Source organism: Daldinia decipiens (genome assembly GCF_022478715.1).
Source record: "Daldinia decipiens strain CBS 113046 unplaced genomic scaffold F4813scaffold_5, whole genome shotgun sequence".
NCBI classification, from domain to species: Eukaryota; Fungi; Ascomycota; class Sordariomycetes; order Xylariales; family Hypoxylaceae; genus Daldinia; species Daldinia decipiens.
This window is the reverse complement of record NW_026054548.1, coordinates 670,165-697,201: the sequence shown is the minus strand read 5'-3', so window position 1 is coordinate 697,201 and position 27,037 is coordinate 670,165. Positions and strand designations below refer to the sequence as shown.

Below are 27,037 nucleotides of genomic sequence, written 5' to 3'. Positions count from 1 at the left end.
TCGTTTCTTGAGTGTATAGGTATGGTAATACTATCCCGAGGCGTAGAGAGACTTATCAGACTTATCAGACTTATCAGACTTACTTATCAGACCTACCTAGGTATGTTAGGTACATAATAAAGCACGCCTTATCTGTATAAGCTACAAAGCTGCACCTACCTAATACTTAAGGTTCTATATGAGGTACTGCCAGCGAGAGATCGTTACACAAATGCAGTTGTACAGATCTATGTGTTGTAGCTACCTCTTAAGGTACCCAATGTACCTAATATAGCTTAGCCTACTAAGGTGTTGTCGCGTAGACAACGGTCCAGTAACGGTTCCAGTTGCAACCCTCCCCATAACGATAGCTTATTGGGTTACCCCTGAAACCTGCCCCTCATCTTCAATTGACTTGTTGCACTTATTACAGCTGTACATTACATAGTAGAGAGCAAATTGAATAATTCGTCCTGTTCGTTCTCCACACAAAAACCTACAACCATCTTTAGCCCACACCTCCTTTTTCATCCTCTTTCAATTACCTACCAGCGCTGTGCGCATCTGGCCTACCTACCTTCTTCCTCCAGTTCAGACAATAGTCTCAGTCGCGGTATTCCAATCACCCGATTATAATACTACGATCTCATCATGAAGGGCGAAGTAAGTTACTGAAAGTTCTAAGAGCTAAAACCTAAGAGCTATCGTCTCAATTTCTAGACATCGCCTTAAGCCCAATAACCGTCCCCCTCCTATAAGCTGAAGTTTACTTCTATATCCCAATTGTTCTACTCCTAAACGAAATGTTGTAGACACGCGTCTACCCAACCCTTAGCATACTGACTAACACCTTTGCTGTACTCAGATCCTCCACCTTCACTTGGGCCAGGCTGGTACTCAGCTCGGTAACAGCGCTTGGGAGCTGTAAGTATCACACCGCTTCGCCTGTCAAGCTCCAAGGCGTAGTTTCTATAGCTCACAACCGCACGCAGGTATCTCCTTGAGCATGGCCTCGGACCTGATGGTCGCCCAGACCCCAATGCTTCAAAGGATGTTATGGATGGCGGTTCCTACGAGACATTCTTTACCGAGACCAGCGGTGGCAAATATGTACCCCGTTCCATCTTCGTCGACTTGGACCCCTCGCCTATTGACGAGATCCGTACCGGCAACTATCGTCAGCTCTTCCACCCGGAACTTCTGATCAGCGGAAAAGAAGATGCTGCCAACAACTACGCCCGAGGTCACTACACAATCGGCAAGGAGATGATAGATAACTGCCTTGACCGAATTCGCCGTGTGACAGGTGAGAAATATCCTTTCTGGTAGCTCGAGGGTATTCTGTTTAACCCGGCTAACAACTTTGGTAGACAACTGCAACTCGCTTCAAGGCTTCTTGATCTTCCATTCGTTCGGCGGTGGTACCGGTTCCGGTTTTGGTGCTCTTCTTCTCGAGCGTCTTTCCACCGAGTATGGCAAGAAGTGCAAGCTCGAGTTCGCTGTTTACCCGGCCCCTCGTGTGTCTACCGCCGTTGTCGAGCCCTACAATGCTGTTCTATCTACCCACAGTACTATCGAGAACTCCGACTGTACATTCCTGGTTGATAACGAAGCTGTCTACGATATTTGCAGACGTAACCTCGACATCCCTCGTCCCAACTCTGAGCACTTGAACCGCCTTATTGCTCAGGTTGTCAGCTCTATTACTTCATCCCTACGATTTGATGGTGCTCTAAACGTTGATCTGAACGAGTTCCAGACCAACTTGGTCCCGTACCCTCGTATCCACTATCCTCTGATCAGCTACGCGCCTGTCATCTCGGCTGCCAAGAGTGCCCACGAGAGCTTCAAGGTTCATGACCTTACCTTCCAATGTACGTTGCTATGGCTATTATTATCACATTCAGACGACTAACCTACTTAACAGGTTTCGAGCCGAACAATCAGATGGTTGTCTGTGATCCTCGAAACGGCAAGTACATGGCTGTCGCCCTCCTGTACCGCGGTGATGTTGTTCCTCGTGACTGCAATGCTGCTATTGCTGCCCTAAAAGCGAAGTCTTCCTTCAACCTCGTTGAATGGTGCCCTACTGGTTTCAAGCTGGGTATCAATTACCAGAAGCCCATGGCTGTTCCCACCGCATCGCCATCTGACGGTGGTCTCGCGTCGGTCGACCGCTCCGTTTCTATGTTGTCCAACACGACTGCTATTGCCGAGGCCTGGTCTCGTCTGGACTACAAGTTCGACCTCATGTACAGCAAGCGCGCCTTCGTGCACTGGTATGTAGGTGAAGGTATGGAAGAAGGCGAGTTTTCCGAGGCTCGTGAGGATTTGGCAGCTCTGGAGAAGGATTACGAGGAGGTTGCGGCTGATAGCTTCGAGCCGGATGAGACCGAGGCCGAGTACTAAGATTTCTGCATTGAGCGTATAATACCCCTAGGTTCGCTTTCCATCAGTTCCTGTTGTCGAATACTCGTGTCCTTAATCCTATTTCTTCGACGTTCGAGTTGGCAAAAGGCTTCTGTTTTTGTTGGAGTCGCGAATAGAACAAGGGGGGTGATGTGTGGATATCCTGGTATTTCTTGGGAGAGGAAGGCCTCGCAAGGTCAAGGATGTCCAGTAGGTAGTAGATGGACAAGAGTACCCCGTTTTCTTCTTATATTTCCCCCCGAGTTGCCTAGCCCTCAGTACAAATGTTACGCTGCACAAATTGTGCAATGTCGAGTAGGTTGGTGAATGAAATTCATGATTCCCAGGATGCAATACGTACACGTTGTGAGTTACCATAGTGTAAATAAGAACAACCGTTTATTTTACTCTGGATGCTCTCATCGGCCTATTAATGGTTCCTTTGCTCTGTTACTAATATCTGGATTTGTGGTATCTAATTTTGCGTACAAAGAAGACCTAGGAGTCGATCCAGCTTCTCTATTAAACCACACGTCTAATCAGCGTCCACGAACAGACTCGTCCAGTATTGCTATTATAACGGCTCTTTGCCATATAAGCCAAGGGAACACTAAGCATGAATCGTAAAATGAAAACAAAGGAGCGTCGTATAAAAGGGGTATTTTGCTTTGGTATTTGAGAAAAGAGGTTTGAAGGAAAGCTACACACACACACACACACATACACGTCTCCGCCACGCTATATTATATAGATGTAGACAATTCATTCTCGTGATCATGCAGCTGCTTCAGCAGCGTCATGCCAGTGCAGGCGCTGTCAGCAAAGCTATTAAGCGCGTTCAGTGTAAACTGGTTGCAGTTGGGAAACAAGCCGTCGATGGACCGCTGCCAACTCGAGGTCGGACTGTATCGCGTTGCCATGTAGTGCTTTACGTTCCAGTCCTCGATGCGGAGTCCATCGGCGGGCCGTTCCCGGTCGGCTTGGGCCCAGGACTCCTGCGACCCCTCTTCGGGGAAGTAAGCCACCGGAGAGCCGTCGGGGGCGGCTGGTTGCTTTACTCCCGTGGCTACCTCTACGAATCGCTGCTCCAAGCACCGCCCTAGTCCGCAGGGATCCACGGTGTCGTATTCTGCACTGTTGAGAGGATTATCACTCATGACGTACTGGTCGTACCCCAGGTTGGCGACGCGGCAGACGCGAAGTTGGGCCCGGATCTGGCGCAGGTATGTTGCTACCCACCGGTGGTTAGGCGGCGGTCGTACGTTGGGCAGGCCGATCCAGAGTGTGCTGTTTACGTCCTGAGGAGACTCGGCGCTATAGACGGTCTTGAGGTACACGCCGTCTAGGAAGAGCTCCTTTAGGGAGTCGCCAAAGCACTTGAGCACAGACAAAAGACCACAGCCCATCACTTCGACCTGCCATAATTCCAGGTGGGTGAGATTGGGCAAGACCGATTTAGGCGGCTTGTGGATCGTAGGTATGGACTTGAACTGCCATTCTTCGAGCGTCGAGTCCCGCTGCGACGAGGTCTTGATGTCCCAATAGTGCTTTTCGTTTACGTCCAGGTCGGCCAGACATAGGCTTTCGAGCCTCTCTGCTTTTCCGATCATCTCCCATAGGCGGTTGCGGAAGTTGATAGTGCGATCTCGTTCCTCCTCATTTCGCCGAACCGACAAAAATAGATGTCGGAGGTCCCTGAACGCGCCGATTATGTTCTTCACGTCCTGAGGGTTTCGCCAGAGGCTCGCTATGGACCTATCGGTTAGGTTCTCTAATACCAAGGTCCTGAGAGTTTCGGATTCTTCAGGGCGCTGCGCCAACGCTTCGAAGGTATTTCCTAGGATCATAGTCGTTGCGCTATACGGTCCTGGGGACACCAATTGAAAGGGTAGGTTTAGCTTTACTGCTGTGACGTTCGGCGCCTGTTCTAGAAGACGGCCTAGTTGGTAGCGGTAGTCGATCTCGGTGAAGGAGTAGTCATTCATGCAGTAGGTGTTTCGTAGACGAGATACAAAGGAATCCATCGCGGGGATCTGAGCGAACATACTGCCCAAGAACCCTACTTCACCTATACCGGCCAGGCGAGTTAGTCAGTGCAATTAAGCAGCAGGGTGTTTATAGGAGCTCATACTATCGTCTCTCACAACCATCATATCCAGGTACAGCGCCTGGCAGAGAGGTCCTATCCGGCGCAATGCATTGTAGTCGGGCGGTTTTAGTCTTCTCTCGGTTCGATCGAGGCGCGTGAACTCTAATTGAAGCGTCCGGAGGGCAAAAGGCTTCAGGACTTCATTGAATAGCTTGCAAGTGGCGCGCAGCCTAAGAAGATTATTCTTATTGCCATAGAGCGCTATGACAGTGAACTCGAGGATGTGGAGGAGGATCTCTGGCGGAAGCTTATCCATTGTTAACTAGAATCGGTCGGTTTTCTTAATCGTATTTGGAATTTGTGGTGAGCTGCCTCGTCTGTGTCTCGTTTGCGTTCGTGTAAATCACAAACATTAGTTGTAGTAGATAATGTTGCAGGTGAAGTCGAAGTCGTAGTAGCAGTCGGAGTTTCTTGTTGTAGTCGTTAATTTAGATTGAGGTAGGTACATACCTACCTATAAGCCAGGTACTCCGAGGAGGTTCGGCAGGTATGATCCACTACCTACCTACCTAACCCCCCGTAGGTCCCCTGTATTTAGAGGTGTTAGTGCTCTAAAGGAAACAGTTATGCAGCATGTAATAGGCAATTAGCTTATCTTAACTATCCTATCTTATCCAAACAGTTTCTCTCTTTTAACTTAACCCCTTTTATCCAGTCGCAGCTCCCTATACAATTACGTACTTGTAATACTACAGTATCTTGCCCTAACATTTAAGTTTATCTTCCTATTATATAGCATTATCACTTTTGAACGGCCATCTCCGTGATAGAACTGATAGAACTGCGATGCGCTTAATAAGACCATGCGAGAAACTGAGTCACCCAGGTACTATATATATTAGCAAATAGGTTCGCGAACTTCATACGGGATGCCTTATAAGGAAAGCAACCGCCATGCTAGATCATCAACAGCCACTACGAAATATATATCTGATAAGAATCCGAATCAGAGTGTCAGAGTGGGAAACATATGATACTACTCTAATGCATATAGGCCACTATTGTTGCTCATTAGTTTGCGCCTAGGATTCACTATTCACTACTCCGCACCGCTTCTACAAGACATCATTCATCTCACCGATAGCGTTACCGGAGGTCTTCAGAAGCAACATATTATCTATTATATATTATTCAGTCTTGCTTAAAAAGCCTCACTTAACATATATAAGACAATATATTATTCACTATTTCCATCATGTCTATAAGCAAGGAAGAAGCCGAGGCCCGTCTTAAGGCCCGGAAGCCGATCCCAAAGCCGAAACCCGCATATCTACCCGTAACCGGGTCACCGCTAACAGTTAATAAAGACTTATACGATACAATCGCGAGCGCCCCGCGTTGCTTGGCCCAAGAGTTTGTAATTTCTATCAGGTCAGGTAGGGCTTGGAAAGCACCCGCTGGGTCGATTGTGCGAATCAGCACGCCCGAGGGTCCGCAGGTTGGTATGTATATCTGATATAGGGACCCTGACTTGTCGTGAGAAGGGCAAGCTGATTAATGGGATCGCATCAAGGAGACCTAAACATCTGGAACGCTCATAATCCCCGGGAGAAGTTCTGGGCGGCGCGCACGAAGCAACTCTACGCTTCTCACGTCTCAACGTACGACAGACTATGGTCGTGTCTGCCTTATATGCGCCCCCTCGTGACAATTATAGGTGATAGTCTCTCCTGGTACGGTGTCGATGAGCATGGCGGCCGCGTCCACGACTTGCTGGGTACGGGGTGTGATGGATATATCTCAAGCGTGCTTTCGGGTAAGGGATACGACTTTCACTGCCGTTCCAATCTTACACGGGCCGTAATTCCCTATGGACTAAATGAGAGCGACGTGCACGATGTTATCAACATATTTCAAGTCACGGGCCTAGATGAGCAAGGGCGTTACTTTATGAATCCTTGTCCTGCCCAGAAGGGAGATTACATTGAGTTCTTAGCCGAGCAGGACATATTGATGGCCCTGAGTACGCCGCATTCTCCCTATCATCATTTACTATTTATTATTACTGACAATATATAGGTACATGTCCTGGGGGTGACCTATCGCTATGGGGCTTCGGTGCCGACAGCGAGAAGGAGATGATCAAGTGCTGCAGGCCACTAAAGGTCCAAGTCTTCACGCACGCGGATCCAGGTCTACTGCAGAAAAGCGGGTGGAAACCTGCAGAAATCGCACCGTACAAGGGGATGCATGGCTTGGTCGTTCCCGAGGGAGAACATGACGCGACTAGATCGTAAAAAGTACATTCCAACCAATGCAAGATATATATAGTAGTGGAAGCATATACCAAACTCAGATACACGCCAGGACCTCGTGTCCGCGACATGACGCTGCTGAGTCCCAACCTAAAGCCCTACTCGCTTTGTTCAACCCCATTGTTTGCTACGTTGTTATTTTTAGACCTAGAATCTGTCACTACGCCTTTGGTAGAGAGCTCCTGGATGCGGTTACATAGAGCAATAGGATCACGTGGACCCTCCAGGGCTAACAGGTAGGCGGCGAGCCCGGCGATATGCGGCGAGGCCTGGGAAGTGCCTGACAGGATCGCCGTGCTGCCATTATTGTACGTGCTAATGATGTCTTCTCCCGGCGCAAATACGTCGATTGGATCGCCGTAGTTAGAGAAAGACGTCCGGCTATCATTACGTTCGGTAGCGCCAACCGTGCAGACGCTAGGCTCGTCGGCGGGAGTGAAGCCCGCAGCATCCTCGTCGTCATTACCGGCTGCGACGGCTATAAATAAGCCCTGCTCAACCGCTGCCGATGCCGCTGCGTTCAGGGGAGCCTCGGGGTTTATCTTTGGAGCTCCAAGTGAGATATTGACGACTGCCTTTTTGATTGCTGCCATCTCTCGTTAGTCGATATTATTCTGGCTATACCTAGCAGGTGGTTAACTGGTAAGGAAGAGGAACTCACTTCCTTTCGAGATAGCATCCTTCACGGCCCACTGGAGGCCCGCGATTACTTGACTGACATCACCAGACCCGGTCGGACCAAGGACTTTTACGGCAATCAGGTTGGTCTTCTTGGCCACGCCGTAGGTTTTGGAGCCAGTTATGCCGGCGACGTGCGTGCCGTGTCCATTCTCGTCGGTGTTGTTATTGTTGTCCTGCACGAAGTTGGCGCCAAACAAAGCACGCCCGCCGAACTCGGGGTGATCGACGAAGATACCGGTGTCAAGGATGTATGCATACGTGCCCTCTCCGGCAGACTCGTCGTACGTGTACTTGGAGGCGTCTGGCGTCCGGCTAGAGATCCTAGCGAGACCCCATGGTGCCGAGGTTTGCGAGGTCAGGGACGCAATGCTGACTTTTGTGTCGGGCGTAATATATGCGATCTGGAGGCTAATTAGTCGTTCGTTATTATTTATTATATAAGAAAAAGCTAGCTAGCCAGCTAGCTTCAATATTAAAGAAAGCAGTGAGCTAACCTCATCTAAATCTGCAATCGAGTTGATCACATCGTCGGAAGCCGAAAGCGAATACCCCTGAAAACTGCCTATGTCGTAGGTGTGCTCGGGAGCTATCCCATCTAAAATATTTGCGAGTGTGCTGGAGAGTTCACCGGTCGTATTATCCGGCTTGAGAACGACAATCCATTTACCCGGGATCGCTTCGCCGTCGGCCTCTAGGATAGGGGCTGCGAGGACAGCAAGAGGAGCTAATAGGAGTGCGAGGAATCTCATCGTGAATTTGACGTTCAACTTTATAGACAAGGTAGTAAGTAATATTGACTTCCTCTACTCAATACCGTCCGTGAAAAGCAAAATGGCAATGAAAATAAAGCAAATAAATGTCTATTTATATCTATATCTATATCTATATCTATATCTAAGTAAGTATATAGAACAGTTAGGTATATGTATCTATCGTCATATCCGGGTAACAGAAGCGGGTGCATGACTCAACTTTAACCTCTTAAGCTTTCAGTATTACGAGCCTCTAGCAAGGAGACGGATACGACACGAGTGCCTAACAGCACGCAACCGACCACGGCTCGGTAATGTAAGACCGGCATATCGTTGTAGCATTTCAAGTTGTCGTATATTAAGTTTGCGAGTTTAGATTTCCTTTTGGAAAGCGGATGGAACGTGGGCTTAGAGATCGGCCCGCCAAGATACGCCAAGTTGTCAATGTCGGCAACATTGACGATGATATTAATGGTAGGTTTCTTGGTATATTTTTATATTTGAAACACGAGACTAGGTTGTCTAAAGTGATATGGTATATAGCAGACCTCTCCTTAGCTCACGTACCTTGGGTGCTTAACGTATATATAAAATGGCGAGGGGTTGATATTGGAAGACAACGTGGGGGCTGAGTCTTACACGGCAAGGGATAAATCCTAGAAGGATAAATCATAGCACATTATTAATTTCATCACTACTTAGTGACGAAACTAGACAGGTAAATATATATCCTATATCTTATGGTATAGAAGTTAAGGAGATACGATAAATTCCTGAAATTCATATCACCTTCTCATGATTGATACTTGATACTTGAAGAGGGTCAAACGAGTGCCCCATATCTGTTGACCCAATCTCAACGATCATCTATAACTCAGGCCCCGTGTTCTCTCGTGTGCCATGTTTGACTGTTCTTTTCTCAAGGACCCTCAATATTCTAGATCCTAGCCTATTCAGCAATCATAGCACCACTTCAATCTGACCAGTCTGTGTTATAGAGTCGCAGACTCCATAGCGCTTCGCCTGCAAACTGAACAAGATGTTAGCAAACACGGCTCTATAAACCGCGTGTTTATTCAAAATATTAACAAACCTCCACTCTAGAGTTCCAGTGTTGGCCGTCCTGAGAGTATCGATGACTTTCGAGACAGACTCAATCTCTTCAGAGCTCAGGTGAAACTTAGACAGCAGCATGTTGGCCGTGCGGTCGAATTCGTCGACTAGTATTTTGAGGTGGGCAACCGACATCTGCACTGCCGCGTCAAGGTTACCAACTTGTTCGTATAGTATGGCGACAGAGCTCAACACGCTTCCCGCTTTCTATGAACAAGGCCGTATTAGTTTAAAGGCATATGAGCAAATCCCCCTCGACATTGTGATTAGTTATACTTACCATCTCTTTTTGAATGATACCAAGTCATTCACACTAATCCTGTATCAGTCACTTAACCCAACTCTATTACCTGTTATAGGCACATACATTGAGCTAATTACGACAGTTGTTGTCCACAAGCTGTCATATGCAGCTGAGCTGACTATATGACGGGGTAGTTTGACTTCGGCGGCAAATCTGTTTAAGTGTTAGCATCTTAATGTCTGACATTAGTATAGTTGGTTATATAGTTGGTTACTTACTCGGTGACGCCGAGCAATATGCCCATGCCGCTTGTCAATATCCTTACCTCCCAATACCTCTTAAGGCTGGGTAGGGTCTCACTCAAGTCGGCCTCTCCCTCAAGACGTGTCGAATCAATGTATTTCTCGAAATGAGCTAAGAAGGTCTTTCGCTGCTCTGCATGCCACAGGAAATATTAATATCCGCTTTGAGCAATTTATAGACTATGTTGCGTTCTCACCTTCATCATAGGCAGCACCAATCTTCCCGCCAATTCTCCTAAAGTCCAGTATGAGCGGGTTGGAAATGTCAATATCCTCTTCTGAAGTTGCCAGACCGAGCGATTGGCGGCCGAGAATCTTGGTGGCGTTACGAAGGTTTTCGGCAGTACTAGGATCGGCGGCGAGGCTCTCGGAGAGATCATCCCAATAGGCAAACCAGATGATTAGATCGACCAAGACCCGGTAGTTCTCTTCCGAAGACCTTGGCCACCATCTAGTGAACAATTAGTCTATGCGTCTAAATACATGTCTATTGGTAAATAGGTATATATATTAATATCAATATACCTTGCTGCGATCAGAGACGGATTCATGTTGTAAAATGCCGTACGAGCTTCATCCTCCATAGGTTGCCTTGTTAATGTTAGTAGTTTCCCGCGTTTGTTCTGGGTAGTATTACATACTCTGCGATCTGTTTGTCTATTATGACCTTCACGGTATGATAGTGCTCGTTTTGTTCGCTGGGCCAATGTGAAAATATGGGACGCATGTCCGGGATAACAAGCAGCTGGCCCTTGAGTCTCTTAGCCACAAGTTCCTTTTCACTGTAGTTCTGCATTGTCGCAAAGAAAGCGTATGGCTAGTAAACGATGAGAATATATTTGTGATGATGAATAGGTCCGCATTAAGAGTAGGCGAGGGGAGAGAAGACACACATGTGTATAGCTGCTTAATATATAATAACGACGCTGTGCCGTTTTCATTATGCCGCCTTATCTATACCAACCCGCCAAAGTGTTCCTATTCGGTGTATTCTATGCTAGACACCATGCAATGAAATGTAAGAAGCCTGATACCCTTGTTTACCTACATAACATAATGTTAGATTAATGTCACACAACTAATACGTACTGAATAGGCAATCTATAAGGTCTAATTAATGATATTGAACTGGTATGGTGCCACATTGCCAAGAGCAAGGGTATTATTATGTAATCTTAGGTTACAGGCCATATAAAGGTCTAATATTTATCGTATTCTTTTAATCAAATAGCCACGATTATTATTATTTAATTATATATTTAATATAAATACATTCGTTATTTTCCTATATTTATAGTTTATGGCCTTATTTTGCGTATTTATTTTATATATTTTATCCGATTAATAGATTTTTATAGTTTTTTTAAAGTATAGTATTATTATTAGCTGTTTAAAGCCTTTTACGAAGATTTAAACATTAAAGTGATATGTTATACTTTGTAAGAGATACCAATTCTTATTTAATATTTATGATGTGATTTGATTAATTGAAATAAAATTATAAGAACGTGTGTTATACGGCTATTTTATATAAAATTAAGGATTTTTAAATTATTTAATATAACTAATTAATTTAATTTAAAATATTTTAATATTTTTTTATTATTTAAATTATTAACGATTTAATTTTAACTTGGAAAAAACCTTTAATTATTTTTAATTATTATTAATATATATTTTTTATTTTATAATTATTTTATTTATAAAAGGTCTTTAATATTTATTAAAGTTAATTAAGTTTTAAATTATTTTTATAAATTATTAAACAAGACTTAAACGTCTTGGCCTTGGATCAAGCCTTATTAAACCTGATATCAAGGACTTTTAAATGATGAAACTGATGATAAAAAGGAATGACTTGTATTAAAAGTGGATGATGCTATGTAAAATGGGTGTGTGCGACTATAAATGGTACTTATACTAAGAATATAATCACATGATCAGGGTTAAGGTCACCTGATACACCAGCACCAGTTTATTATTTATAAAAGTTTTAATAAATTTATTTATAATTATATCTTTTAAAATAATATAATTTATTTTAATATAATTTTATTAAGTTTTTTAATATAATTAATAATTATATATATTTATATATTTTAATTTATTTATTTATTTATTATTACAATTAATTTTATAATAAATATAATTTCTTTTACCATTTATAATAAAATTAATAATTTAATTTTTATAATAAATATAATTATTATATTTTATTTATTAATTTTTTAATTTATTATATCTTTAAATAATTTTATTATATATATTTAAGAATTTTTTCTATTATAAGTATTATTAATAAATAAAATATTATTTATAATTTTAAAAGTATTATTTTTTTAATTATAACGTATATTTTTATATATTAAACAAGACTTAAACGTTTTAGCCTTAGATTAAGCCTTATTAAACTTAATATCAAAGACTTTTAAATGATGAAACTAATGAAAGAAAGGAATGACTTGTATTAAAAGTGGATGATATTATGTAAAATGGGTGTGTGCGACCATAAATGGTACTTATATTAAGAATATAATCACATGATCAGGGTTAAAGTCACCTGATACACCAGCACCAGTTTAATATATTTAAGGTATATAATTATTTAATTTAATATATTATAATATTTTAAATTAAAGTTATAATTAAATGTATAATTATTATAATATATAAGATAAATCTTATACGTTATTAATAATAATAAATACTTTTTAATATAATTATTTTTTTATAAAGGAATAATTTTTCTTTAATTTAAAAACTTTGTAAAATTAACTATTTTATTAATATATATAAATTAAATTAATTAAATAAATTCTTTTTTAATTTTTTATTATTTTAATATTTTAAAATTATTATAAATTATTATTTTTAATAAATTAATAATATTATTAAAAGATTTTAATAAAATATATTATAATGATATTATTAATATAAATAAATATATAAAATTCTTTAAAAATAAACTTAAAACTTAAAGTTTTTAAAATTTTAATTAATTTTTTTATTATAATAAAAGGAATTTTTACAATTTATATAATGTTTTAATTAATTTTTTTAATTTAATTATCTTTTTTTCTTATTAATTATATTTATTTTTAATATATATATATACATTTAAATTTTTTAAATAAAGTTTTTATAAGGTTTTAATTATTTTTTATATTATTTAAAAAAGAAAAAATTAATTATTTAAAGTTGATATTATTAACAATTAACCTTTTAATAAAATTTCTACTTTTATTATTACTCCCGGTTAAGATTTAAATAAATCAAATAGTTTTTTATAATTTTAAATTTAAAATATTTAAAGAAAAAATTTAAATTAAACCTTAAATTTTCCATATATATTAACATTATTAAAATTTATTCATTTTTAAAATTAATAACTTTAAACAAATAATATAAACATTTTATTTTATACGTTTTAATTATTAAAATATTTAAGTTTAAAACTTAATAATAATATAATAAAATTTATTTTAACACGTATATATTATATTATATAATATTAATTAAAATTTTATTTTTAAAATTTATATAATTTAAATGTATAAAATTTTTAATTATTATATAATTACTACGTATTAAATAAACAATATATAAAATTTAATTAATAATATTTATAATAATTTAATTAATTAAAGTAAAATTATAAAACCGCATATTATACCGTTATTTTACATAAGATTTGTTAGATTATCCACTTAACCAAAAGGTAACTTGTAATGTCATAAAATGTCATTGCTTATTATATGCAACAAGATTAAAGATTTTCAAGTTACCTGACATGGCTAACTAATCTGACACCAAATTATTAAGCAACTTGCAGGAAAGACATGTCCCATGCCAGCTACTCTCCGAAATTACATGCATACCTATGCGGAGGTGGGGGGTTTCAAGGAACAGTTCTACCTGTGGAATGGTTTTGTAAGGCGCAACGTTTTTATGTTTTAAGTGGTTTAATTGGTTAGATTTAGAGATAAGTAGGTCTTATCTCATTTTTTAATTTTTTACTTTACAAAAACCATTGAACTGGTGTGGTGCCACATCGCCAAGAGCAAGGGTATTATTATGTAATCTTAGGTCACAGGCCATATAAAGGTCTAATATTTGTTGTATTCTTCTGATCAGATAGCTACAATCATTACCATTCAGTTATACATTCAATATAGACACATTCGTTATTTTCCCATATTTATAGCTTATGGCCTTATCTTACATATTTATCTTATATATCCTATCCGATCAGTAGATCCTTATAGTTCTTCTAGAATATAGTGCTATCATCAGCTGTTTAAGGCCTTTTATAAGGATTTAAACGTTGAAGTGATATGCCATATTCTGCAGGAGATACCAACTCCTGTTCACTATTTCATAACCATGTAACCGTTTTATCTTATTGAACAGGAATTGGTATCTCTTATAAAATATAGCATATTATTTTAACGTTTAAATCTTTGTGAAAAACTTTAAATAGTTGATGATAGTATTATATTTTAAAAGAATTGTAAAGATTTATTAATCGAATAAAATATATAAAATAAATACGTAAAATAAAGCTATATATTATAAATATGGAAAAATAATAAATATATTTATATTAAATATATAATTAAATAATAATAATTGTGGCTATTTAATCAAAAGAATATAATAAATATTAAGCCTTTATATGACTTATAACCTAAGATTACATAATAATACCCTTGCTCTTAACGATGTGGCACCACACCAGTTCATTATACAATCATTACTAAAATCCCAATAGCCCGATCAAATATTTTTAAAAATTTTAACTTGAAAAATAAAAAATAATAAAAATTTTTAATTTTTTTTTTCTAAATTAAAATTTTACCCTTTTAAAATTTAAGGTTATAAGGCTTAAAATCAATTAAGTTTTTGCATTAATTCGATAAAACTAGCTACCTCGTCCCATTAGCTCAAACGTTTAAACTTTAAACCTTAAATGCAGGGTTTATGGTTACACAAACGTAAAAGTGGTAGGTTCGAGGACCAATCTTTCTAATCTTTTTTTTTTTTAAATTCAAGCCCCATTCTTCACGTAAAAATCACGTAAAAATCACGTAAAAGTCACATAAAAGTCACGTAAAAAGAAGAATCGTTCCACCATATGAAATCATTCCGCCAAATAAAATCATTTCATCAAAATAGAATATACCAGGCTAATTACAATATACAGTTTTTATAGAATAGTATCACTGGATAAAATAATATTATTTTACGAAATAGTTGTGTCAACCCACCCACCTCCGCTATGGTAGGTAGACATACGCACATCGAAGAATGTATCAGATAATCCGTACAATAACGAGGCAACCAACCTACAAGGGTTTAGAGGACCAATTTTCTCTCTCGACTATTACTAAATAAGACGATTTCCGAGCCGCGTTCTACTTTAAACTTTATAGTAGCTGAAAGCTAATGACCTTTAAACTCAATTTACGCAATCTCGTCTTTGATTTCTTTACTTAGAGCTGATTCAGAGCGGGCGGGTGGCTGGCTGGGGCGTTTATATTATATTAACACGCTTATAAATAGCTTAATTGCTGCAGGAAGAAAACATCGCTACCTATCATTTCGGTCATACACTACGGAGCTTGAATATTATAATTCGGCGCTTTATGTAAGTTAAATTCAGAGACTATATTTCTACAACAGTCCGTGAATAATATATTAAAATAATAAATGGCAAGCCAGAGTTTATACATAAGCTGGAGAATATCTTGTATAACTACCTGTCTTAACTGGATGATACGATGAGCCAACCACCTGTTTTGGGCTTCGGTCCAGGACCGGATCGAATAGAGCCCCGTGTAGCCCGTGTAAGATCTGGCCAAAAGAGCCATTTGTGCAAGACGCATCCTAGTTTAGAAAGCTCCGAACTTTGAACTCGCTTGGACGAAGAACTGCATTTAACATGTCTATCACACAGTATGTAGCACTAAAAAAGGTGGTGGGCTGGATGTTAGTTATCTCGATGTTCGGTTACATCTCTATACTTAACAACCCTTAACTGTGTCATAAGCTCTTCTGTCTTGGCTGTCGTAATAAGCTTCGCATGATGCTAAAGAATGCTGTGCTATGCCAAGTCCGCCGCATATGTAAACATGCCCCGGTTAGACTGATTTGGAAAGACGGTGGAGTATCCAAGGGTATGGCACATTTGCTATTCGAACGTCACTTTAGTCTAGACAAGGGAAGCTCGGTGATATTCTCCCGAGCATGGATCTCCCGAGCACGGATCTCACGAGCATCTTCTCAGTCTAAGATATAGGTTTCCGAGCGGGGTTAAAGGGAGTCTATTCTTTATACACTAGGCATGTCTTCTATAGGCATGTCTATATACTTGCTATAAAGATGGTGGGCTCGAAACCTCACGAGATGTTATCCATGCAAAATGCTCAAGCTGGCACTTCTGCCCCATGTTCGCAGCCAACATGCAGCATCTCGCGCTTCTTACGTGCTTCCTAGCCCTGCTCTCCCCACTGGGTATATCGGCACAGAACTCCACCTTCCGGAATCCTATCATCACCGGATTCCATCCGGATCCGAGCTGCATCTTTGTGCCTGATCTCGACGATACCTGGTTCTGCGCGTCATCGAGCTTCCTTGCTTTCCCGGGCCTACCTATCCATGCCAGTAGGGATCTGGTACACTGGAAGCATGTGTCCAACGCCTTCAGTCGCTCTGACCAGTTGCCGGGCATGGCTTTCCTCCCCAAAGCCACCAGTGGTATTTATGCGCCGACGCTGCGCTTTCGAGAGGGGATATTCTACGTCGTGGCTACATTAGTTAACCAGCAGCTACCGCGCGTCAATGATTCCCGCTGGGACAACTTCCTCGTTACCACCGAGGATCCGTATAGTTCCGAGGCCTGGTCCGACCCGATACACTTCTCCTTTCCGGGGTTCGACCCGAGCCCATTTTGGGACGATGATGGTACTACGTACGTCTCCGGCGCTCACACTGCAGCATACTACCCCGGCATAATGCACGCCCCTCTCGACCTCGAGACCGGCGAAATCGGAAATATCATTATGCCATGGAATGGAACGGGGGGTTCATCACCAGAGGGTCCACACATCTTTAAGCGCGATGGTTGGTACTATCTGTTGGCAGCCGAAGGAGGAACCCGCGAGAACCACATGGTGACCATGGCGCGCTCCCGCAACCTGCAGGGACCGTTCGAGCCCGCGCCAGCCAACCCGCTCCTCACGGCAGCCAATGACACAAGCTCTTACTTCCAAGCGGTGGGACATGCTGATTTGTTTCAGGACGCAAACGGGAGGTGGTGGGCCGTGGCCCTTGCAGTGCGCGCCGGCGGTTCCTACGGCGAGGCGCCGTATTTCGCAAACCTCCCCCTGGGCCGCGAGACGGTGCTCACGCCCGTGACATGGGAGGAGGACGGATGGCCTGTCTTCACCCCTGTCTCTGGCGAGGTCTCAGGCTGGCCGCTACCCGCTGAAGAAATTCCCGAGCAGGGCGAGGGCCAACTCAGCGATGCTAACGACTCGGTTATATTCCCACCCGGCAGCAAATTGCCGATCCATTTCGTTCACTGGCGACTGCCCACCGCGCGGAACTACGCCGTCTCGCCGCCTGGCCACTGGCATACGTTGGCGCTAAAGTCATCGGTGCTTAACCTCACGGGGTTCGACGGGGACTACGCGCTGGGCCGCGGGCAGACTTTCGTCGGCCGGCGGATGGCGCACTCGCTGTTCCGGTTCCGCGTCGATGTTGACTGGGCATCTTCCCTGACCAAGGAGGAGATGGAAGTTGGGGTCTCGGCTATTCAAGACCAGGCACAGCACTTTGACCTCGGTATCGTATTGCTCGAGTCCTCACAGGAGAATAATACGAGCAGCGCCCCGCCCCCGCTCCAGCCCTACATCCGTTTCAGGGGGCACTCTGAGACGCCGTATCGTGGGCTTACTAACGCCCCCAGCGAGATCTACCCGCTGCCGGGGGGATGGGCCGGACAGAAACTGACTCTGCAGATCGAGGCCGTCAACAGTACACACTTTGCGTTTTCGGCTGGGCCAGCAGGGAAGGAGGCAGAGATACGGGTCTTTGGCCACTGTCGAGGAGACGAACTGGTGCCATATTACTCGGGTACGTTAACTAGCCCCCAATACTTACTACACATCTGCATATACATACCATGGCATATCAACATCTTTTTTTTAAAAAAAGAAAAAAAAAAGTTTAGAGAAGCTAATCTTGGCCTAGGCCTCGTCCTTGGAGTCTACGCTACTTCTAACGGCAAGCATGGCGAACGGGCGTTTGAGACGTATATATCTAACTGGCAGTACATCGGTCTTAGACAATTTAGATCGCAAGAAGACGTTGACGATGCGGATCGTGAAGTATGAAATACTGTACCGTACCTAGTATAACAGATAAAAAGAAGAACACGATGTTCAATTCCAACTTGGGTAAACTAAGGTCCAAGTAAAACTAAGCTATTTCATGGTGTTGCATTCATCTCAACTATCACCAGATGAATTCGCGACAGTTCCCAACCACGTCTAACGGGACAGTCTCTATCGTCTGTATCACACCGTTGGATTCGCACAATACCAAAATAAGATAATAAGTTTATTAGTCCTAAATAAAGCCATAGGCTGGATTGGCTAAAAAAAAAAAAAGGGGTCAACCAACGGGAGTTAAATATGATCTGTGGTCAAAATCCCAATACGCCAACTCTTAGCTATGTAGGTGTCTAATTATGTGTTTCCGACGGTAGGATAGCCATCCGACCACCGCAGGAGCAATTGCCTTGTTGACGGAGCAAGAAGCTGAATCCTGGCTTGTGATTAACCAGAGCGAGGTCCTCCATGACGTTACCGCAGCGCGCACATTGCCTCCAAGGGAACTGATTCTTGCCATTCCCGCTTCTTGGGTTCCTCGAGATTTCAATTCTCTTGAAGAGATCTACCCTCACACCGCTCGCCCTCCTCTTGGCTAGCGAGCGCGGCTCGTCGTCGAGCTCGAGGATCGAATAGTCAGCGAAATACAGCTTTGCGACCTCGGACCGCGCGCGAAATTCCTTTAGGTCCTGGTTGAAAAATTTGCCGACGACGGGGACGAATGACGACGGTGGCGCCTGCAGGACAAGCATGTCAAGCTCGCAGTGCTGACGTGCGCGGGCAATGGCTTCTTGGGCTGGGTCTGGTCTGGGCGCGTTAGGGTTCGAATTTTGTGGTGGCTGAGTCTTGTTTGCTGCTTTAGCAGCTTGCTCGCCAACTATTGCCAGTGAGGTGCTGTAAGCCGTTCGTATTTCAGCTCCCAGGCCGGTGAGAAGTTTGTCGAATTCGTCAGCTTTAATAAGAGAAGATGAAATGCATTGTCGCAAGTTCTGGTACGCGGCATGCAGAGCGGTATGAGCAGCTGTGCGAGGATCGGTTGCAGCATTCGGGTTATTCGCGATAGACTTCTCGCGGGTTTCGTACCAGCTAATAGCTTTTGTCGATAACGAGTCGAGCGATAGAATACGACGGCATAGGGCGGAAAGTAGGGCACGCGTTGTTGAACATAAGACTAAATGCAACGCGATTTCGTTCTTCGCATGTAAGTACATCGTCATTTTATCCAGTTGAGGCCCCTTTAGGTGCTTCATGAACTCGGCATCATCAAAAAGACAGAATAGAGAGTCGCATATCCAGCCAAGCAGGTCGTTTGACCACTTGACGCATCCGGCTAAGGCACTGACAGCTTCTGTATTGAGGTATTTAGTACAGAGAGAATATAACATGTGAGAGAAGATAAAACCTACCAGGTTCGTCAAGCGGCGTTATAGTGGTTTTATTATGTATGGGGATTTGGCTGTTTGAGAGATGCATCATGACGGTTATGTTGCGCAAGTTCAGAGCCAGCATAGAAAGCTTTCCCCAGCCTTGCCGGGGCTGAAGATCGCCTCTCCATCCAAGGTAATTGATAATGCTGAGGCAAACTTGCAAGATTCCATTTTTTATGAGACTATCATGTAATGCGTCCTCCGTATAGTCGATAGCTATCTTCATCTGCTGTACTTGGGTTTTTACCCATTCGATTGCAAATGCTAAGGTAGCGTTAATAAAGATACATATTTCGAATACAGACTACAAGGCCTTACAGTCTTTATTAGCGAAATTCCTAGCGACTGCTAGGATGTCGTCAAAATTTGCACTCTGGGTGACGGCCTGAGCGGTGGATATGTAAAAGGCCGCGACAAGTGCGGACACCTGAGCTGGATAGATGTGAGACGTGGATCAGTCGAGTGTATGATAGATACGTACTGTCGGCCATAGACTCAAGGTCTGCTAGTGTATAGTTGATGCTATGCCATTTCACTTTGCCGTCTTCGCATAGCTGAACAAATGAGAAATTCGTTGGCGAAAAAGCTGTCTGAAGGCCTAGAATGAATTAGTTGGCATATCAAGACTGCTTGTGCAAATGATACATACATGATGGTTCGCCGCTTTGGGAAAAACCAGCATCAAAAACCGAATTTATACGATCTAGATTAGGTTCTCGATACAGCTCGGCCATAGTGAATCGATCTCGATACTCTACGCTGCCGTCATTATAGGAGAAGCAGAGAATCTTCCCAAAGTTGATGAGGTTTACCCCTATTATGACCTTGTTGACAACGACAGAATCGAGTTTCTTGAGCCTGCTGCCATTCTAGAAGATAGGTTAATAAGATAAACTTAAATCGGGTTATTTCATACATACTGGTGTTGTAGAACCGGCACTGTTTTTTCTGAGGCCTAGTTGCTCAAATGCGGAATGAAGCGTTTGGTGGTGATCCGACAAGAGTTCCCATCGATCAATTATGCTCTGGACTTCTTGGGCGTAGGGTAAGTTTGGGTCTGGGATAAGAGATCTTACCGTCAAGATCATAATAGGCGACCACTCCTTGTTTGGTATGTTAAATGCAGTTAGAAGGATAGGAGGCAACATTTCAATGTGAGTGATTTTTTGCATGGATGCATCGGAATGCAAATCGCCAGAGCTTGGCTGGAACCAGCTAGTAACTGCTACGTGCCTCTTCGTGAGCGTTGGATTTAGCGGTTGATTATTAGAAGGATTGCTTTGCGCGCCCTCGGTTTTAGGATTATTCCAATTGATGGCTACTTGGACAACACAAAGCTGTTTCGACGTAGTTGCCAACCCTACCATGAGGCTTCCTGCTATCTTGTTAGTGAATGGCTATCAGGCTAGATAGTTACGCTCTTCCAACTCACTCCTATCCGAACATACTGCAGCATGGGTGATTAAATCGTCTGCCAATGTGGCATTCTCAAGTTCTACAGTCGTCTCTTCGATTTTACCATTATTCTGTCCCCAGAACATTTTAAGGACTCCAGTCGTGGTGATACATATAAAAGCGGATCTGTTGTTCTGGGGGTGAAGAGGGCCGTTGTTGAAGATGGGGGTTATTTGATAACTATAGTTATTTCCATTTCCGTTCCTAACAGCCGGCCCGTAAGATGGCGTGTATGGAGGTGACTAGTAGAATGTCAGCCGCGCAAATGACAAGTGTGAAGACTTTGAAGCGCACTCTTGGGTTTGCAGTGTGATGACTAGGTAGCCAATATGTTCCTACAACAGCTTGTAAATCATCTATGGAATCTCCATCCCATCTTCTAGAAGGAGATGGGCGATTCAGATTCGCCGAGAAACTAATAATAAGGACTCTGCCTACTGCGTCAATAATAGCGAGTTCTGGGCTGGCAGGACTCCAACTAAGATGGACAAGGGGCCCTCCTGGAAGGGTTTCCCATGGTGCGATGGTAGTAGGATCGCTCAAGGCAAATGTGGCATCCTTGCCTTTGGCACGAATATACATTAACTGTAGCTGTTGACCATCAGGCGTAATGGATGCTATAGTGCCGGCTTTGGACCAAGCAATACCCCTTTCGAGTAATTAGTAGCTGTTTTGAATAGTATAGTAGAAATAATGGGAAACATTACTGGTAAGAGCCTCGTTCACGAAGCTCGTCTAGCCTCTGTCGTAGACGTTTGCTTATGGAGCGGGGCGGAAGAGTTAGAGGAGCACCATCGCCGAAGAGGTCGTCAACGTCGTCTAAGTCGACCTGCATAGCCTCCCCACCCATAGAATTGTCTAGGATGAGAGGCATCTTGCCAGACGTCATTTAGAAGACGAGTTTGGAGACTCGGCAGAGCCCTCAGCGGATCTTGGCGATATTCTTTATGAATTAGGGGTACGTCTTAGTAATTGGTCATAGTTTAGCGGCCAGGGATATCCAAGGTCTTGAGATCAAATGGATTAGTTAGTTAGCCAAAGCAGAGTTGATAGATTAAGAAAGATGTTTTTAACCTTGACCATTGGGTTCGTTCCTTTAGTATAAATAATGTAAAGAGAAAGCGACGATTCAGTTACGGTTTATTATTTCTTTCGGCGAGCTATTTCGTACAGCATGTTGAATTGTATGTTGTATGTTGTATGCTGAATTATACGTTAAAGTACATGTTATTGACCGGAAGTCTTGAGAGTTGTAGGTCTGTGCTTAAGCGGTAGTGATTGTCTAGGTATGTACCTAGGTACGATCTGATAGGCAGCTTATTGATGTGTTTTTTAAAATACATGTACTTGGTACTGTATCCTGTGTCACATAGTGTATGTAGTGTATGTACAATAATGCGCACTAACTAACCCAAGAGGGACTAGAATGTGTATGAGTTTCATGCAGGCATTACGTATCTAACGAACTTAGCGTTCCATTCTCCCCGTTTGGATGAGGCTTGAAAGGTATTATTAGCTTTGCTGGTACCCGAGGATCCTGGCCATGTGGCTGATCAGCCTCAGATCCAGAGCCACTTTATCCCTGGCAACCGCGGAGCAACGAGAATCGACTTTTCTTACATAGTGCATACCACTGTGAGTATCCATGATCATCAGTCCAGTGGAACTAGGTATGTCGACCTGTAAAGCACCTAATGTCGGTCATGTCGGTCACTGGCGACTTAACATGCAGCAAGGCAAGCTAATAAGATTGTCTGTTAATGTCACGACTTATTTTGTCCTACATGACATACCACATCTGAAAAACATTATCATTCCGATTTTTGGGACGACTCGGTAGTTGCCTTTAGGAGTCGAAAATAAAGAGGGGTTAATAGAGGAAGAAAACCTAACTCGTAGAGAGCAAGTGAGTGTGTCTAGTAAGAGGTTGTATAGGGGACCATTGGCTGATTCTCCGTATAGGTGGTTATAATTTATAATTTATAATTTATAATATAGTATTGATTTAGGAGGGAATATAGGAGATGTTATATGTAGGTACGTACCGACATATCAACAATGGGAAATGCATGCAGAGATTGAAGATATAGAAGACACATCATTGATGCGAACATTGAAGAAAATAAAAGTTAGTGCTATGCAAGTTAAACCTTAAAATGTCCCATTCGTGGTCAATTAAGCGAAAGGCAGTTTAGGGAGGAAGAGCGACCGCGCGCAGCTTGTTGTTAGCTGTGTAGCTGTTGCCCTGTCTCTTGTAACCCCTTCCTCCTCCGACCTCCAGAAAACCCCAAGAGTTTTTTCCCACCTTTACCTCATCTCTCATCTTACCTCACCTAAAAATCATCTCCGCCGTTTCTTCAGCGAAACGGGACAGACCGCGTACACGAATTGCTCACAGCCACAACATAAAACTTGCATGATCATTATAGATTCGCTTTCGCCGGTCTCGCGGCGTAAGGTTTTTCTGGATTCGGGGCTAGGATTATAGGGTTGTATCACGTTGTTTATTAGATTTGGTATAGCGCTATGACATAGCAGTTCGACTCTTTCCCGTTACCGCCTTGGTTCTTGGTCCTTGGTCCTTGGTTCTTCGTCTTTCATATTCATCTATAATCCATAACAAAGTTAACAAAGTCGCGACCATACCGTCCTCTCCTTACGTTTGGACTTTGTACTGCTTGCCTGGCGAACCACGACTTCTCATAGCCTTCGTTATTTCATCTTTCACCTTTCTTTTCCATTATCCCTTCAAACAATCTAATTGAGTGAACCCCACTGGAACCATAACCATGGACATGGATACTTCTTCGATATCGTCAATATCAGACCTCTCTGATCCTCCTTCTTCCAATCCACCGTCCTCTCCTCTCTCTGTTCTTTCTAGGTCGCCAACTATATCACCGCGAACATCTATCTTGTACGATTCAAGTCGCTTGCCCTCCCCGCCTTCAACCGTCAATTCTGGAAGCGCATCGCCAATGAAGCCCTCCGACCGAGTCCCCATCGAGAACGAGATTCATGTAAACCCTGATGGCCCACCACCTGCAAAGCGACGCCGCGTAGAGCGCAAGCCTCGAACTACTGAATATCTCGATCTGAAGGCAGCCTCTGAGCAGAATGAGAAAGATGAGAAATTGCTGGAGCAGTTAACGAAGGCCTTGCGCAAGAAAAAGAAGATTGTAGTAATTGCCGGCGCTGGAATCTCCGTATCTGCAGGAAGTACGTATTCTTTTTCTCCCTTTTCCCTTGGGTGTTTAGTGTTCATTATGTTTCAATTCCCTTGCTAATGTGTCTACTCCTGTAGTTCCCGACTTCCGGTCGTCAAAAGGTCTATTCGCTACGCTGCCCAAGGAACATGGCCTCAAGGGATCCGGCAAGCACCTATTTGACGCGTCTGTTTACAAGCACGACTCTACCACCTCATCTTTTCACACAATGGTCCGGGATCTATCGCACCTTACGAAGAATGCGGAACCTACTCCATTTCACCATTTAATCGCGTCACTCGCTAAGGAGGGTCGCTTATTACGTCTCTATACACAAAACGTCGATGGTCTCGATACGTCCATGCCACCTCTCGCAACCACTGTTCCGTTGAATACCAAGGGTCCATGGCCGAAGACGATTCAACTTCATGGCGGGTTAGCCAAGATGGTGTGTTCTAAATGCAGTGAGATAAGTGAATTCGACGGCTCGCTCTTTGAAGGTCCGGAAGCGCCGCTCTGCAAAGGATGCGAGGAGACAGACAATGTACGTACCTCGCACGCCGGAAAGCGTAGTCATGGAATTGGGAGGTTACGACCACGGATGGTCCTCTATAATGAATACAATCCGGATGAAGAGTCTATTGCCAATGTCGTCCGAGCCGATATTCGAGCTCGACCTGATGCCGTCATCGTTGTCGGCACTAGTATGAAGATTCCCGGCGTGCGCAATATGGTCAAAGACATGTGCCGCGTGGCGCGAGAGCGAAAGGACGGTGTTACTGCCTGGATCAATCTAGATCCCGAACCTACGGGCGCCGATTTGAAGAACTGCTGGGATTTGGTCGTGCAAGGCAAATGTGACGATGTTGCCTCATTAGTCCACCTACCTCGCTACGATGAGAGCATCGATGAAGCTGTGGTAGTCGACGAGAAGAAATATAACCAGGATGTTCGTGGCGTCAAGCTCGAGGTAGAGATTAGAAAGACTACTACGCCTGAAGCTGGCGTATCTGTCAAGGGAGAATCACGTGATACTTCACCTGTTGAGGCGAAACCGCAGTCTATCGAGAATATTCAGGGCATACCAACACCATCTGCTAGCCCCAAGGTACGGGCTGCCTTGCCTGTAGCCAAACCGGTACCGAAGCAAAGCAAGCTCGCATTTCCCGGCACGAGTGCATCTACGACTACTAGCTCGATATCCAAAGATACCAAGAAGACAACCAAGCGAAAACCCAGACAGACCAAGAAGGCAGAACCGAAGGCTCCCAAGGCTACTATCAGTACTACATTCAAGGCTACCAAGGCCTCAACGGCAATTTCTTCCAAGCTGCCCGCGAAGCGTAACTTTGAATCCGAACCCGAACCCGAACCAGCTGTCCTCTCCCCCCGATCTGTTATGCGCGATGAATTCTCATTGCGACCTCGTAGTAAGCCTAATGGACTACCGGTAGAAACCCAGAAATCCATCGAGATAATTCCTGGCACCCCTCAGCAGCAGCCTGTACGAATATCGCCTCCCGGCACCATCTCACCCACATCTAAACCCCGAGGTTTTGCATCACTTATCGATTAATCGAGCTCTAGGGATATTTCTAACCTATATACTATTTTCTTTTAATACTCACTTGTACATAAGGATTCGCGCATCATTATTTGCCGCGATTGCGGGTTTCTCGAAGGTTATTCCTCGAGTCGAGGAGAGCCCTATGGAATGTTTACAGGATTACATGCGGATAATTACTAAGGGGGGAACAACTACTTAGCATGGTGGTTGTATGGGAACGAGCGGGTTTCATTCTTTGCATTTTCACGTGGTGCACCTATGGGATTCGTACGCGGGCATGTGCATCCGTAAGGTAGCATGCACTTAAGAAGCGGCTAGTTACAGTTACCTGGTTCGATAAAAGCAGGCTGGGAGGCATAGACAGGCGTTAAATAGATTCATCGAAACGCATGTAATGGCGTGGATGCGGATGGCGTAGTCTCATCCTGCTGTCCTTCACGGCCTTCTTGTTCCAACATGGAAAAGGAGGCCTTCACATATAGCGAAAAGTTGCGGAGTTTTATTTAAGACTTCAAAAGTCGAAATATCATCATCATCATCATCATCATCATCATCGCCGTCGTCGTCGTCGTCGTCATCATGATTGCGATCTTTTACTATGTGTGCCTATATGCGTGTCATGTAAAATGTGTGTGAGACGAGTGACTTGCATAACTAGGGGGAAATTGTCAGCATTTGTATGCCACGTGGCGAGGCTGCATGCCACGTCTATGTAGTTCTCCCTCTCCCATTTATGGGCATATGTAGCTACAAGCTACCTACAGTACCCAAGTACATACCTTATGTACCTACCTACATCATAAACCGCTAAGAATGTCACGGGGAAGGGATAATATATTAGACAGCCGGTAAAGATACAAGTCACGTGTGCAAGAGCAGAGGCAGTAAGACAGCGCATATTGGTTCAAAATCTCCATTGACACACACCTCGCGACTTAATAGGCATGAAGCTAACTAGTAGAAGTCGAAGTCGACCGGAGTGTCCCCCATAGCTAAGCCTATTCGCATCGGTGGGGGGGGGGGGGGGGGGGGGGGGGGGGGGGCGGGGGGGGGCGGGGGGGGGGGGGGGGGGGGGGGGGGGGGGGGGGGGGGGGGGGGGGCCCTT

At 43.4% G+C, this 27,037-nt stretch overlaps 8 protein-coding genes across 8 annotated transcripts; 4 read left to right on the top strand and 4 right to left on the bottom strand.

Moving 5' to 3' along the window:
* Nucleotides 1-410: 410 nt before the first annotated feature.
* F4813DRAFT_348637 (tubulin/FtsZ family protein) lies at nucleotides 411-2,804 on the top strand. The gene is made up of 5 exons (XM_049242102.1): nucleotides 411-642; nucleotides 845-903; nucleotides 972-1,285; nucleotides 1,350-1,853; nucleotides 1,907-2,804. The coding sequence occupies exons 1-5, from the start codon at nucleotides 631-633 to the stop codon at nucleotides 2,386-2,388; spliced, it is 1,371 nt and encodes a 456-aa protein (XP_049102841.1). The 5' UTR covers nucleotides 411-630; the 3' UTR covers nucleotides 2,389-2,804.
* A 4-nt stretch (nucleotides 2,805-2,808) lies between these two features.
* F4813DRAFT_266526 (uncharacterized protein) lies at nucleotides 2,809-5,133 on the bottom strand. Its single transcript, XM_049240324.1, has 2 exons — nucleotides 4,520-5,133; nucleotides 2,809-4,456 (listed from the first exon to the last, which is right to left on the bottom strand). Exons 1-2 carry the CDS (start codon nucleotides 4,791-4,793, stop codon nucleotides 3,132-3,134), a joined length of 1,599 nt encoding a protein of 532 aa, XP_049102840.1. The 5' UTR covers nucleotides 4,794-5,133; the 3' UTR covers nucleotides 2,809-3,131.
* Nucleotides 5,134-5,518: 385 nt separating this feature from the next.
* Nucleotides 5,519-6,832, top strand: F4813DRAFT_266491 (uncharacterized protein). Its single transcript, XM_049240323.1, has 3 exons — nucleotides 5,519-5,979; nucleotides 6,051-6,500; nucleotides 6,557-6,832. The coding sequence occupies exons 1-3, from the start codon at nucleotides 5,733-5,735 to the stop codon at nucleotides 6,772-6,774; spliced, it is 915 nt and encodes a 304-aa protein (XP_049102839.1). The 5' UTR covers nucleotides 5,519-5,732; the 3' UTR covers nucleotides 6,775-6,832.
* F4813DRAFT_400059 (oryzin precursor) lies at nucleotides 6,674-8,222 on the bottom strand (the record flags this gene model as incomplete). The annotated part of the gene is made up of 3 exons (XM_049248232.1): nucleotides 6,674-7,378; nucleotides 7,454-7,874; nucleotides 7,968-8,222. The coding sequence occupies 3 exons, from the start codon at nucleotides 8,220-8,222 to the stop codon at nucleotides 6,891-6,893; spliced, it is 1,164 nt and encodes a 387-aa protein (XP_049102838.1). The 3' UTR covers nucleotides 6,674-6,890.
* Nucleotides 8,223-9,185: 963 nt separating this feature from the next.
* F4813DRAFT_386282 (terpenoid synthase) lies at nucleotides 9,186-10,680 on the bottom strand (the record flags this gene model as incomplete). The annotated part of the gene is made up of 8 exons (XM_049246394.1): nucleotides 9,186-9,255; nucleotides 9,319-9,534; nucleotides 9,619-9,651; nucleotides 9,706-9,795; nucleotides 9,861-10,017; nucleotides 10,082-10,335; nucleotides 10,410-10,475; nucleotides 10,526-10,680. The coding sequence occupies 8 exons, from the start codon at nucleotides 10,678-10,680 to the stop codon at nucleotides 9,186-9,188; spliced, it is 1,041 nt and encodes a 346-aa protein (XP_049102837.1).
* A 5,286-nt stretch (nucleotides 10,681-15,966) lies between these two features.
* F4813DRAFT_266474 (beta-xylosidase) lies at nucleotides 15,967-18,324 on the top strand. Its single transcript, XM_049240322.1, has 2 exons — nucleotides 15,967-18,020; nucleotides 18,138-18,324. Exons 1-2 carry the CDS (start codon nucleotides 16,331-16,333, stop codon nucleotides 18,278-18,280), a joined length of 1,833 nt encoding a protein of 610 aa, XP_049102836.1. The 5' UTR covers nucleotides 15,967-16,330; the 3' UTR covers nucleotides 18,281-18,324.
* Nucleotides 18,325-18,630: 306 nt separating this feature from the next.
* F4813DRAFT_379057 (mediator complex, subunit Med16) lies at nucleotides 18,631-21,994 on the bottom strand (the record flags this gene model as incomplete). Its single annotated transcript, XM_049245404.1, has 9 exons — nucleotides 18,631-19,625; nucleotides 19,684-19,968; nucleotides 20,023-20,136; nucleotides 20,186-20,302; nucleotides 20,354-20,573; nucleotides 20,625-21,079; nucleotides 21,137-21,401; nucleotides 21,454-21,808; nucleotides 21,867-21,994. The coding sequence occupies 9 exons, from the start codon at nucleotides 21,992-21,994 to the stop codon at nucleotides 18,631-18,633; spliced, it is 2,934 nt and encodes a 977-aa protein (XP_049102835.1).
* A 2,143-nt stretch (nucleotides 21,995-24,137) lies between these two features.
* F4813DRAFT_379056 (DHS-like NAD/FAD-binding domain-containing protein) lies at nucleotides 24,138-25,941 on the top strand (the record flags this gene model as incomplete). Its single annotated transcript, XM_049245403.1, has 2 exons — nucleotides 24,138-24,378; nucleotides 24,464-25,941. The coding sequence occupies 2 exons, from the start codon at nucleotides 24,138-24,140 to the stop codon at nucleotides 25,939-25,941; spliced, it is 1,719 nt and encodes a 572-aa protein (XP_049102834.1).
* Between the last annotated feature and the right edge of the window lie 1,096 nt (nucleotides 25,942-27,037).